Genomic DNA, 14179 nt, shown 5'->3' on the forward strand with positions numbered 1-14179 from the left:
GGTGGGTTCCAGAAACATATATATATATATATATAGACAAGGTCAAAGATGGAAGGCGATGCTTTGAATGCGAGTCTTTGCAGGTAATTAAGTCTTTACAGATCCAGACAGTGACTGGAGGGAGGGATAATCCCAGGTTAAAGAGGTGTGAATTGTCTCAAGCCAGGAAGGTTGGTAGGATTTTGCAAGCCCAGCCCAGGCCGTACCAGCCTCCCCGAACAGGCGCCGGAATGTGGCGACTGGGGGCTTTTCACAGTAGCTTTCACAGAAGCCTACTCGTGACAATAAGCGATTTTCATTTCATTTTCAGATGGTGGGGGATGAATATAATGCGACATGAATCCAAGGTCCCGGTTGAGGCCGTACTCATGTATGTGAAACTTGGCTATAAGTTTCTGCTCGGCGATTCTGCGTTGTCGCGCGTCCTGAAGGCCGCCTTGGAGAACGCTTACCTGGAGATCAGAGGCTGAATGCCCTTGACTGCTGAAGTGTTCCCCGACTGAAGGGGAACATTCCTGTCTGGCGATTGCTGCCTGGCCACTTGATGACTTCACTTCTGTGATGTCACTCACCATCGTTCACTTCTGTGATGTCACTCACCATCGTTCACTTCTGTGATGTCACTCACCATCGTTCACTTCTGTGATGTCACTCACCATCATTCACGTCTGTTATGTCACTCACCATCGCTCACGTTTGTTATGTCACTCACCATCGCTCACTTCTGTGATGTCACTCACCATCGTTCACTTTTGTGATGTCACTCACCATCGTTCACTTCTGTGATGTCACTCACCATCGTTCACTTCTGTGATGTCACTCACCATCATTCACTTCTGTGATGTCACTCACCATCGTTCACTTCTGTGATGTCACTCACCATCATTAACTTCTGTGATGTCACTCACCATTGTTCACTTTTGTGATGTCACTCACCATTGTTCACTTTTGTGATGTCACTCACTATCGTTCACTTCTGTGATGTCACTCACCATCGTTCACTTCTGTGATGTCACTCACCATCATTCACTTCTGTGATGTCACTCACCATCGTTCACTTCTGTGATGTCACTCACCATCATTCACTTCTGTGATGTCACTCACCATTGTTCACTTTTGTGATGTCACTCACCATTGTTCACTTTTGTGATGCCACTCACCATTGTTCACTTCTGTGATGTCACTCACCATCGCTCACTTCTGTGATGTCATTCACCATTGTTCACTTCTGTGATGTCGCTCACCATCATTCACTTCTGTGATGTCGCTCACCATCCTGTTTGGAAATATATCACTTACTGTGGCTGGGTCAAAATCTCCCTACCTAACAGCACTGTGGGTGTACCTACACCTCAGCGAAGGCAGCAGTTGAAGAAGGCAGCTAGGGATGGGCAATAAATGCAAGTTGTTGCTTTTGTTTGTTAAGGTTTTGGGTTAAACTTTGCGTCAGAACAACAATGATATTTTTACAGAGCCACAGCCATGAACAAACGGCACACAAAACCCTTTTCAAGTGAAGCAATATCTTGTTTAATACAGTCTGTAATAAATTATTGAACACATTTCAATTTCCATGGGAAATTACCATAATGTCTGCAAGATGTGGATTTAAAAAAAAGAGTACATTTCCCTCTTATAAATCACAAAATTTTATTTCACCAATTACGTTCCAGCAGTCAGAGACCCATAAATGACCCTCTCCGTTCACGTAACATTGTCGATCCCTGTTCATGGGCTAGTCAAATAGTAGGAAAGTGCCCGCTATACCAGGTACTGCTTTAACAATGAAAGGATGACTATCAGGAGGAGAGGAAGCAAGGACAGTGGCGTGAGAGGTGGTGGGCTGTGTGAGGATGATGGAAGATCAGTAAGTCCTCTGACATGCATGCAATGAAGCCATATTGCAAATTGAGAATAATGTGTGACTGGGAGAGAGAGTGTTCTAAATAGAGAGAGTACTGCGCTTAGTGCTCGTAACGGCAACTAATACATCAGAATAATATGCACTGCTGTGCGTAGCGTCTGCTATTATCGTTACAAATATAGAATTCTAGTACTCTGCTAAATCTGCAGTTGTAATATTACAAACTAAAATAAGAAGTGGTAGATTTTTAAAGTAGTTTTGTTCCCCCTCACCCCCAGCCCCTGCTGTGTGGAAGGCTCAGTCAGACGAACACTCAAAAGGTTCTCCCATTTTCACATGATCATGTGGGATTCCCAGCAGTGCCCCAGTGGTCTGCTGACTATTAAAAAGAAGAGGATGCTGTCGGGTTAATCACCAGCGATCGATCCTGGTTTCACCCTGGGTATACCATGGCAGGAATGAGGCCTGGCCTGATTTTAACACACGTCATGAACATTCACACTGGATGCCACGTACGTCTCTTTGGCACAGACGGCAGTTCCCTGCACTCGCCCAACACGTCAAAATATACCTGCCATCGGCGACCACCTGAAATCTGTGCTGAGTCCAAGTTTACCCTGTCGGGGCCTACGTGTTGTGTATACATGCTTGTATTTGGAAATGTGTGTATATTTGTATGCCCGTAAATGTGGGAGTATATGTAAGGCTGTATGTATGTGTATATGTGTGTACATTTATGAGTTTGTGTCTAATTGTGAAAGTGTACGTTTTTTTATTAGTGTGTTTGCATGTGTTGTATATGTAAGTGTCTGTGTGTCTTAAGTATATGTAAATATCTGTGTGTATATATAATTGTGTGTGTATGTGTATAAGTGTTTGCATGTCTAAGTTTGTATTTGTAAGTGTGTGTTTGCGTTGATAGGTAAGTTTGCATGTGTGTGTATATGCAAGTGTTTCTGTATAAGTGTTTACATGTGGGTGTATGTGTTTGTACATATGTAAATGTGTGTGTGTATATGCAGGTGTTTCTGCAAAAGTGCTTATGCGTGTGTGTATATATGTACATATTTGTGCATATGTAAACATGTCTGTAAGCATTTCCGTATTCACAGTAACTTCATTGCAACGTTAATGTAAGCCTACTTGTGACACTAATAAAGATTACTATTACAAGTGTTTACATGTGTGTGTATGTGCTTGTGCATATGTAATTGTGTATATGTAAGTGTTTCCGTGTAAGTATTTCCTTGTGTGAGTGTGTACATGTAAATGTGTGTGTCTGTGGTAGTTCCTGGTGCACCAAATCTCCACAACACTTGTATTATTTAATATACATTCTTTGATTGTGTGACATTAAAAGGAGGGGAACAATTATCCGACTGGAGTGTTGGCCAGAGCTTGCACGATCTTTGTGTCTTACGCTTTTGGAACAAGTTGGGTGGATGGAGTTCAGCTGCAGATCAGCCTCTTGCTGAATGATGGGAAAGTCTCCAGGGCTGGAATGGACTCCTCCTGCTGCCCGTATGTTCCCAGCTTCGTCTGGGTTGTCTTCTACTTTGGGGGGGGGGATTTTTCTTTGAAAGGTCTCTGTCTGGTGTTTGTCCTGTTGGGAATCGAGGACATCACTCGGCTGTGGCTCTAACATTGTACATCCTCGGTTCATTCCTCATAATCACATGGAGGGCACAGGAATTCCAAGAGTTTTGACGACCATAGTTTATTTTTTTCCTCCCGTGCTCGACATCGCTAACTAATGTCTGGTCCCTCGTTCAGGAAATATGTACACATTTCTCCTTTGCCCTTGACCTTTACCAGTCCCCGATACTCCAAGTGATAGCTTTCAGCTGACAGGACCTGGTACAAATCTGTCGTCACCTGAGGAGATAGTGAACAACCAAATTAAAGGGTGACAGAAGATGATGCAGTTACATCAAGGACAAACTAATCATGTGAAATTGCTGTAAACACACAGCAGGGCCCCTGAGTAACTGCAGGGGAAAAAGCGAGCTAATGTTTCGGCCGTAATTTGCATTTGGCCTTTCGGACCCTTAGGACACTCCACTCAAAGCATCTACAGCCGATGCAGTAATTTCTGAGGCGCAGTCACTGTCATACTGACCAAGTTGCACTCAGCAATCTCCGACAATCCAAACGGGCCAGATATTCGGTTTTCTGATGTTGGCGGAGGTTACTATTGGCTGGGAGACAGCGCCGCGGATTACTTACGGCCACCTGGGAGGACAGAGACCTCATTCAGAAGACGACCCCTCTGACAGTGCGGCACTCTCTCAGTACTGCACTGGGAGGGGCAGCCAAGGTTTTTCAGGCTCAAGTCCTGGATTGGGGCTTGAACCCATTAAGGCAAGAGTGTTGCCAACTGAGCCACAGCGATTAACCAGTTCTGGTGAAGGAAATACCCAAAATCTATTTGCCCCCCCCCCCTACTTTTTAGGTATGATGATTTTGATGTACATGTCCAACCATGTTTTCATGTGTTTTTAAGATTTTTAGAAACTTTATTAATTCTTGTCACGTCATTGTCAGAGTAAGCATGGAATTGAATTTCCACCTGAAAAGAAAGGATGCTTAAGGTTACGGGAATAAATAGAAGGCTCCTTCAGAGAGCCAGTGCATGTTCGATGGGCCAAATGGCCTCTTTCTGCACTGTAAAGATTCTGTGGTTGTGTGTGTGTGTGTGTCTCCGGTAAGGCCCCCGGCATCTGCTGTTTAGTTGTTCTTATCTAGTTTTTTTCATGGGATATCGGGGGGGGGGGGGGGTGTTGTTGGGTTACGGGTATCGGGTGGATACGTGGGTTTGAGTAGGGTGATCATTGCTCGGCACAACATCGAGGGCCGAAGGGCCTGTTCTGTGCTGTACTGTTCTATGTTCTATGAAACAGCCCAGCAAGCCACTCAGTTCAAGGGCAATTAGGGATGGGCAACAAATGCTGCCTTGCCAGCAACTCCCACATCCCATAAAAGAATAGAAATATAGGAAGAAAGTTTTTATCCGAAAAGAGGAAACCTTTCATGTGAGGTTATCTATTTTGGTAGGAATAACAGCAAAATGGATTATTATTTAAATTATAAAGTGTTAAAACACGTTGCTGTGCAGAGAGACCTGGGTGTGCTAGTGCACGAGTCGCAAAAAGTTGGTTTACAGGTGCAACAGGTGATTAAGAAGGCGAATGGAGAATTGTACTTCATTGCTAGAGGGATGGAGTTTAAGACTAGGGAGGTTATGCTGCAATTGTATAAGGCGTTAGTGAGGCCACACCTGGAGTATTTTGTTCAGTTTTGGTCTCCTTATCTGAGAAAGGACGTACTGGCGCTGGAGGTTGTGCAGAGGAGGTTCACTAGGTTAATCCCAGAGCTGAAGGGGTTGGATTATGAGGAGAGGTTGAGTAGACTGGGACTGTGCTCGTTGGAATTTAGAAGGATGAGGGGGGATCTTACAGAAACATATAAAATTATGAAGGGAATAGATAGGATAGATATGGGGAGGTTGTTTCCACTGGCGGGTGAAAGCAGAACTAGGGGGCATAGCCTCAAAATAAGGGGAAGTAGATTTAGGACTGAGTTTAGGAAGAACTTCTTCACCCAAAGGGTTGTGAATCTATGGAATTCCTTGCCCAGTGAAGCAGTTGAGGCTCCTTCATTACATGTTTTCAAGATAAGGATAGATAGTTTTTTTGAAGAATAAAGGAATAAAGGGTTATGGTGTTCGGGCCGGAAAGTAGAGCTGAGTCCACAAAAGATCAGCCATGATCTCATTGAATGGCGGAGCAGGCTCGAGGGGTCAGATGGCCTACTCCTGCTCCTAGTTCTTATGTTCATCTCACAACGACAGGGTAACTGTAGCCTCATGGAAAACTGAGAGTTATTTTACATGCCACTTGTTTCATTCAACATTGCAGCCATAGTTTTTTCCTTTACCTGTATTCTGTCAGGGACTCCTGTACTGTCCATTCGACTTGCCACATTGACAGTGTTTCCCCAGATATCGTACTGAGGTTTGCGGGCTCCAATCACTCCTGCTACTACAGGACCAATGTTCAGCCCTAAACAGAAAAAGACAGATTTATGCATCACTCAGATGTGTGGTGAAAACTGCAGCTTCTTCCCAGGACCTCATGATGTGGGAATCCTCACTCCTTCCTGTCTTCCTGTTTGATTTGGTTCGATATTTTCAATGGTTTCCTTCAGCCCACCATCCAAAGGCTTTCAAACCTCACACCCATTATCAGCTCCTTGACCTACTTGGTCCTACTCTGAGGGAGATAAACTTGCAGGATAAGTGGGGGAACAGGGCCGACTGGATCGCACTACAGAGAGACAACACAGGCTTGGTGAGGTGAATGATCGCCTTCTGTGCTGTACTGACTCTATCCCAACTTATCGGTGTTTCGCTCCATCGGCCTTGACCCTTTCACCGAAGTTCCTCAGCAACTGAACTGCAGGAATGAAGAATCCCCGTTGTCAGAGCAACGAAACCCACAATTTGAATTTCACAGATCAGTTAAACGCACCACTCTATTCCTCTGTAAATTCTTATCCCAATAAGATTCCCTTTTCCAGGAATTTGCGTTGTGCAAAAATTGGTTTAAAATCTGCATGATGCATCACAACCATCCCCATCAATCTCAAATTGAGCCTCCATGATGTCACCTTCAGGAAGTTTAATTTCCACTTATCGATCCTCCCCCTCCCCCATCCAACCTTCCCCCTGAACACTTCTCTGAAAAGCTCAAACACATTCTCTGGAATACTGTTCCAATACCTGTGAGGGTTCCTCTAACTCCTGTCTCAGATTCCAGGCCAAGTTACGTAGAGTTACATTACGTCTACTGAACAGATACAGGCCATTCTGCCCAACTGGGCCATGCTATTATTTCTGCTCCATGCGAGTCTTCTCACCCACTTACTTCACCTCTCGTCCCATCGGCAAATCCTTCCATTCTTTCCTCCCTCATTTGCATATTTTGCTTCCGCTAAAATGCCTCCATGCTATTTGCCTTAACTATTTTTGTGGTAGTTGGCCTGATTGAGAGTTTCATTTATGTGGTCTGTTTCAATCTACTTTTGTTGGGTACTTGCTCCACAGAACCTCTGTACAGCAGCTCAAGATGTGACTCCATTTGAATAAGATGTAGAGGCATTCACTGCATCTAACTTCTCGAACTGGTGCAGGCAATATACAATGAGCATAAACCACAAGAATATCCTGTGCGTGCGTCGATGGCTACCAGTTCCCGGATGATATGTCCATGGTATTTAGTGATAGCTTTCTTGCAATGGACCGTACACTAACTGTGGAGTAGCCGGTAACTCTGAATCATCGCGTTGTAAAGCACAGGAGGAGGATTCGGCCTATTGGATTAGTGCTGCCTTTTTCAAAGATCTATTTGATTAGTTCCACTCACCCCGCTCATTCCTAGTTGCCTTAGAAAATGTTTCCTTTTGAGTATTTATCTAATTCTCTTTTGAAAGTTATTACTGAATCTGCTTCTATCGCCCTTTCAGGCAGCATCTTCCAGATGATAACAACTCGCTACGCAAAAAAAACAGGTTTCACCAACATGTCACCTCTGGCTATTTTGTCAATCATGTTAAATCAGTGTCCTCTGAGTGCACCCACTGGAAACTTTCCCCCTTTCTCCTTCATCAAAACTCCTTCATAATTTTGAACATCTCCATTAAATTACCTTCTTAACCTTCTCTGCTCTAAGAGGAACAACCCGGGGTCTCCACATAACCGAAGCATCTTATCCCGGGCACCATTCAATTAACTTTCCTCTGCACTCCCTGTACGTATCACCTTGACATCCTTCCCCATGAAGGCCCAAGTTACCTATTTTCATCTGGAAGTTATTGAATGAGTGTTCATTGATGTACTTCATCTGGTCCATTAGCCTCATGGCGTAGTCTGCTAGTGCCTTAATGTGGGTTTTCCCAACTTTGTCATACGTGGAGTCGTTCAGACCCGATGCTGCCATGTATGTGCTCCCTATAGTCTTAATCTTCTCCAGCTGTCGGAACTGCTCTTCGCTGATGATCTGTAATGAACCAGACAACACCTTAATGTAACTTAGGAGATGTGGTGATATGCATCACTGTAGATACACAAGGGGTTAATGTAAGTACACATAGACTAGTTACACTAGAGGGTGCAACAGAGACATGACACACAGACACTCAACCAATAGGTCAGTAAGCTAGGACACGACCAATGGGCATTCACGATACACACAAGAGGTGACACTACCACAGGGGGGCATTACACCAACCCATATATAAAGGATACAGCACACATGATCTTCCTCTTTCCAGTGGAGACACTCAGTGAGTACAGACACAGGGTTGATTCAACATCACACCCACCATCTGGATTGTAGCAGACTGGTTTGTCAGTCTGAGTAACTATAGAAGGAGAGGCGAATCCGAGTAGGAGAATTGTAAATAGTTTAATAAACGTGTTGAAGAACCTTCCTTTGTCAGAGTGAACATCAAGGAAGCAGCTTATGCTACGCCAAGAGCATAACAAGACAGGCGACACTGGCCATAATACCACCTTTGGCAAGATAGATTGGGATGATGATTGGGCCTCCCTCCTAAATGCGGGACCTCTACCACCTAAGAGGATAAGTGTAGCAGGAGGCACATGATAAACTGCTCCCTTCAAGTTTCCCTCCAAGTACACACACCATTCTGAGTTGGAACTATATCGCTGTTCCTGTACTGTCTCTGAGTCACAAATCCTAGAGCTCCCTCCCTATCAACACGATGGGTGTAGTGGACCGTGACGACTAAAAAAGCTATTTTACCATCACTTTCCCGGTGGCAATTAGGGACGGTCAATAAATGGTGGCCATGTCATTTTAAAATATTCTTTCACAGGATGTGGGTGGGTGGCACGATAGCACAGCGGTTAGCACTGTTGCTTCACAGCACCATGGACCTGGGTTCGATTCCGGCTTGGGTCACTGTCTGCACCTTCTCCCCGTGTCCGCGTGGGTTTCCTCCGGGTGCTCCGGTTTCTTCCCACAAGTCCAGAAAGACGTGTGCGAACCAGATGGATTTTTACAACAATCAATGAAATTTCACGGTGCTTGTTAGGTGAATTGGACATTCTGAATTCTCCCTCTGTGTACCCGAACAGGCGCTGGAGTGTGGCGACTCGGGGATTTTCACAGTAACTTCATTGCAGTGTTAATGTAAGCCTACTTGTGACACTAATAAAGATTATTATTATGTTGCCGGTAAGGACAGCAGTTGTTGCAAATCCTTAATTGTCCTTGAACTGAATGTCTCGCTCGGACATCTCTGAGGGCAGTGAAGAGTCATCCACATTTCTGTAGGTCTGGAGTCACATGTAGGCCAGGCCAGGTAAGGACGGCAGATTTTGTTCCCCAAACGACATTCGCGAACCAGATGGATTTTTACAACAATCAATGAAATTTCACGGTCACCTTACTGAGACTAGCTTTATATTCCAGATTTGTGAACCGAATTTAAATTCCATCCAGCTGCCATGGTGGATTTGACCCATGCCCCCTAGAGGATTAGCCTGGGACTGCAGCGCAGTGACGTTACTGTCATACGACCATCTTCCCGGTTCCAGCAGCAGAAACACAGATCCACACATTCCTTGCATCCAATCACTCCGCCAGCCACACTTGCCTCATCAAAGTCAGCAATGATCTCGTTTAAAAGTCGGAGGCACTCGACCCCTTCATTGTTTGCCTCCAGCTCGACGTAGAACTCGGAGAAGTTGCTGATGGAGGCGAACATTACTGCCACACACTCACAGGACTGGTAGTACAGCTCATCATTACGCCTCTCACGTGCAAGGAAATGTGCGGCAACATCTTTGGGAAGGATGTTGTGCAGAAGGCGCCTGTTGTACGCCTGAAGTTCCTCCATTTCCTCTTTCTCTTCTGTGGCCTGAATAAGAAATGGTAAAGAGCCATTACATGATGACAATTTCAAACACTTTCATCACTTATGTTTATATACACAATGCACGGTCTCATTTATTACATTGTATCTCACCACGTCTCTCAGGTATGATCATTCTAGAATCATGACTGATCATCCAACTCAATAGCCTTCCCCCGCCTCCCCCCCCCAATATCCTTTGATCCACTTCACCTCAAGTTCTACATCGTACTGCTTCTTGAAAACATACAATATTTTGGCCTCAACTACTTTCTGTGGCAGTGAATTCCACAGGCCGACCACTCACTGGGTGAAGACATTTTTTCTCATCTCTGTTGCGTAATTGAAAATATGGAAAGATGTGCCATTTGAAACATGGAAGTCTGGCAATATCTGGTCTGAGAGAAACATGAGAGGATACAGGGAAAGATCCCACGAAGGGTTAACAGCAGCTGCAAGGAGCAGGATTGTAAAATGCAGATAGCCTTAGTCAAGCAGGCTTAGCAAACACACAGGATTTTTGTATGGAGCTAAAAACAATGGCTCACACCTTCATTGAAAGTAACTACCTTATTAAGCATCTGGAAAAGCATGGATGAGAGTTTCAGTTGAGCTAGGTGATAAATATAAACCTTTCAAGTTATAACCAAGTGGATTTTTAGCATTACGCTAAAAGCATTTATTCACACCTTCATTGAAGTAAAATCAGCAGATAGAAAAGAATGACTGGGGGTCAAATATATAGGTGTGAAATTCTGCTAACACCAAGTAAATTAAAGAAAATTGGAGACTATCAATCAACGAGAAACATAATTTAAAGCTAAAATCAAAGTCAAAATTATGAGCTGGGGACACAATTGGAAAATAAAACTATAGAAACGACAGGGACCAAGATTACAGTAAGAAATCTTACATCGCCAGGTTAAAGTCCAACAGGTTTATTTCAAACACTAGCTTTCGGAGCACTGCTCCTTCCTCGGGTGACCAAGTCAAGACAAAGACCAAGATTCACACCCCTCTTGAAATCAAAGCATTTTGAACATCACAAAGGAAACAATGAAACAACCTGAGAGGTGAGGTCATGTCAAAATGAATACTTAGTCGTGTTAGAAATATTTAGATTAAAGGTACCTTTTTCAATCCAAGTGAAATAAAAGTTACTTTACAATAAAGTCATAAAAACGTAATAACTGTCAGAAAGAGAATATAAACCCAGAGACCAGAGCAGGAACTACCAAAACTCAGAGAGGCAGAGAAGGAACAAGAGAAGCAAGCAGAGTCAGCTTACAGTCTGCTTGGTCATGGGAAAGATGAGACACAGCAGCCGAGCTAAAACAGCTAATATATCTGAGGAAGACCAGAATTTAAAGAGGAGGCAGAGTCAGCTCAGAGACAGCCAGCAGAGCCAGCTCTCATAGCTCAGTATGTGGGAAAGATAGAACATAGCAACCCAGCTAACCAGTGAATACATCTAAAGAAGACCAGATTTTAAAAAGAAGATTGATTGTCAAGGTGGGCCTGAAGGTCCCTTCAACCAACCAGGAGGATCCAGAAGCAAGATCTTTTTTCCTTTCTGTAAAGACAGTGATTGCAGCTTTTAACAGAAAAAATATAATAATAAAATAACTTAATTTAACCTGAAACAGTGGTTATTCCTAAGTCTACTTTACTTAGCAATGCGGGACCCAGGATCGATGCTACTAAGTGGTAAGTAGATGAAATCTTCTATGAAGATATGGGTTATACCGGGGGATAACTTGAAAATATAGCTGGACCTGAATAGCACCCACCGAAGTCTGCATAGGAGTCGGGGAGTGAGAATCCCTGTTCACCATTTAGAATGTCGGCCCTTTTTGTATAGGGGGAATTCTAAGAATAGTGGTGAGTTTTCAACAACAGTTGTAAACGGTCTACCACGTATCCTCAGATTGTGCCCCCTAGTTATGGATGGTATCGGTTCCATAACAGTTAGCAAATTCGTCTCATTCCTCTGCTCTTCCCTATATCTCCTCTATTTCAGTTCCACTCAAAAGTAATTTCACAATTGCTCCGATGTCTTACCCAGAGCGTATTCTCAGCTCCTTGCCTGGTCTTTTTACCAATTATCTTAACTGTCCTGGTTGTGAATTTGAACTCAGATTAGTCGAGTTGTGGCATTCTATTGAATGAATCTGGGTCACTGATGGGCAACCGGTGCAGAAACATCTGCATCCTCAACCAAATGGGCAGTGAACAACACGCAAGGGCAAGAGACAGAGCTGAAGTGCGAGCATGCATTTGCTGTCGTAAGTAGTCAGTGCACCATCCTATTAGACCTCAGGTCCCCACCACGGCCTCCAGCCAATTCAGTTCACGTGACATTGGGAAGTGTCTGAGTGCGCAGGAGGCAGCAAAGGCTGCACCTCGAGGACATCCCAGCTGTAATGCTGAAGGCCTGCTTTCCAGAACTACTCGTTACACCCCACCCTCCAAGGACGAGACTCCTATGCAGCTACGACATGAGACAATTTGCCCAACATCTCCCACTGCATAAAACAGGACAAATCTAATGGCGTCAGCCTCCCCTCCTAATGATCAGCGAATTGATGGAAATTTGCCATTAATAATTCCATCATGCAACACCTGATGGAGTTAACCTTAACCCTGACCCTAATCCTAACCCGGTTCGATTGTTCGACTGTCTGTGTGGAGTCTGCACGTTCTCCCCGTGTCTGCGTGGGTTTCCTCCGGGTGCTCCGGTTTCCTCCCACAGTCCGAAGATAGAACATAAGAACATAGAACAGTACAGCACAGAACAGGCCCTTCGGCCCTCGATGTTGTGCCGAGCAATGATCACCCTACTCAAACCCACGTATCCACCCTATACCCGTAACCCACATATATTGACCCATGGCCCAAGGATATGCTGGATAAATATTTAAACCCTTCAAAGAGAAAAGAGAAAAGAAATACACCTCCAATATTCATATCATTCAGCCTATGAAGAAACTTGCCTATCTCTCCGCTTTCACTTTAATTGGGGAAGTCCAGACACGGTACGAGGCTGTCTTTTTCCTTGATAGATTTCTGGCGACTCTCGTGGAGTTTTAGTATGTTTGTTTTTATTTTAGTCCCTTCAAGATTCTCTCTTTGTGAGCCATCAGCCACAAGGGGTCTTTGGTTGATTGTTTCCCCAGATTACCCCATGAAACATTTGGTCAAGTGTTTTTACACAAAGTTTGTGGTTGTAGATAGATAGGAGACTTGGGCACAGAAATGGTAGATGGAGTTTAATCCGGACAAATGCGAGGTGACGCATTTTGGAGGATCAAACCTAGTTATGAGCTAGTTAGGGGCTGGTTTAGCTCACAAGGCTAAATCGCTGGCTTATAAAGCAGACCAAGCAGGCCAGCAGCACGGTTCGATTCCCGTACCAGCCTCCCCGGACAGGCGCCGGAATGTGGCGACTAGAGGCTTTTCACAGTAACTTCATTGAAGCCTACTCGTGACAATAAACGATTTTCTTCTTTCTTTTTCTTTTCTTCTATACTGTGAATGGCAAAGCTCTTCGGAACATTAACATACAGAGGGATCTGGGCGTGCAAGTCCACAGATCCCTAAAAGTGGCAACACAGGTGGGCAAGGTGATTAAGAAGCTATATGGCATGCTCGCCTTCATCAGCCGAGGCATCGAGTACAGGAGATGGGAAATCATGTTGCAGCTGTATAAAACTTTGGTTAGGCCGCATTTGGAGTATTGCGTGCAGTTCTGGTCACCACATTATCAGAAGGAAGTGGAGAGAGTGCAAAGAAGGTTCAGCAGGATGTTGCCTGGTCTCGAGGATGCTGGCTATGAGGAGAGGTTGAATAAACTAGGATTGTTTTCACTGGAAAGGCGGAGGCTGAGGGGAGGCCTGATAGAGGTCTGCAAAATTATGAGAGGCATAGACAGAGTGGATAATCAGAGGCTTTTTCTAAGTGTGGAAGTATCTATTACAAGGGGGCACAGGTTCACGGTGAGAGGGAGAAAGTTTGAGGGAGATGTGCGGGGTAGGTTTTTCACACAGAGAGTGGTGGGTGCCTGGAATATGCTGCCAGAGGATGTGGTGGAAGCAGGCACATTAGCAGCATTTAAGAATGACCCTGGTAATTATAGGCCAGTTAGTCTTACTTCGGTGGTCAGTAAGTTAATGGAAAAGATCCTGAAGGATAGGATTTATGACCATTTAGAAAGAAATGAAATGAAATGAAAATTAATGAAAATCGCTTATTGTCACGAGTAGGCTTCAAATGAAGTTACTGTGAAAAGCCCCTAGTCACCACATTCCGGCGCCTGTCCGGGGAGGCTGGTACGGGAATCGATCCGTGCTGCTGGCCAGCTTGGTCTGCTTTAAAGGC

General features: G+C 44.4%; 1 protein-coding gene across 2 annotated transcripts in view; it reads right to left on the reverse strand.

Moving 5' to 3' along the window:
* Window positions 1-1506: 1506 nt before the first annotated feature.
* Window positions 1507-14179, reverse strand: part of adcy5 (adenylate cyclase 5) — a 403818-nt gene continuing 391145 nt past the window's right edge. For both annotated transcript variants that reach the window (XM_038790092.1, XM_038790091.1), the window contains 4 exons: window positions 9545-9808; window positions 7716-7920; window positions 5801-5925; window positions 1507-3739 (listed from right to left, as the gene is read on the reverse strand). In XM_038790092.1, the coding sequence (XP_038646020.1) occupies window positions 3611-3739; window positions 5801-5925; window positions 7716-7920; window positions 9545-9808 (723 nt within the window). In that variant the 3' untranslated portion in view covers window positions 1507-3610. The remainder of the gene's footprint in view (window positions 3740-5800; window positions 5926-7715; window positions 7921-9544; window positions 9809-14179) is intronic.

This window comes from Scyliorhinus canicula, chromosome 2, assembly GCF_902713615.1.
Source record: "Scyliorhinus canicula chromosome 2, sScyCan1.1, whole genome shotgun sequence".
Taxonomy (NCBI): Eukaryota; Metazoa; Chordata; class Chondrichthyes; order Carcharhiniformes; family Scyliorhinidae; genus Scyliorhinus; species Scyliorhinus canicula.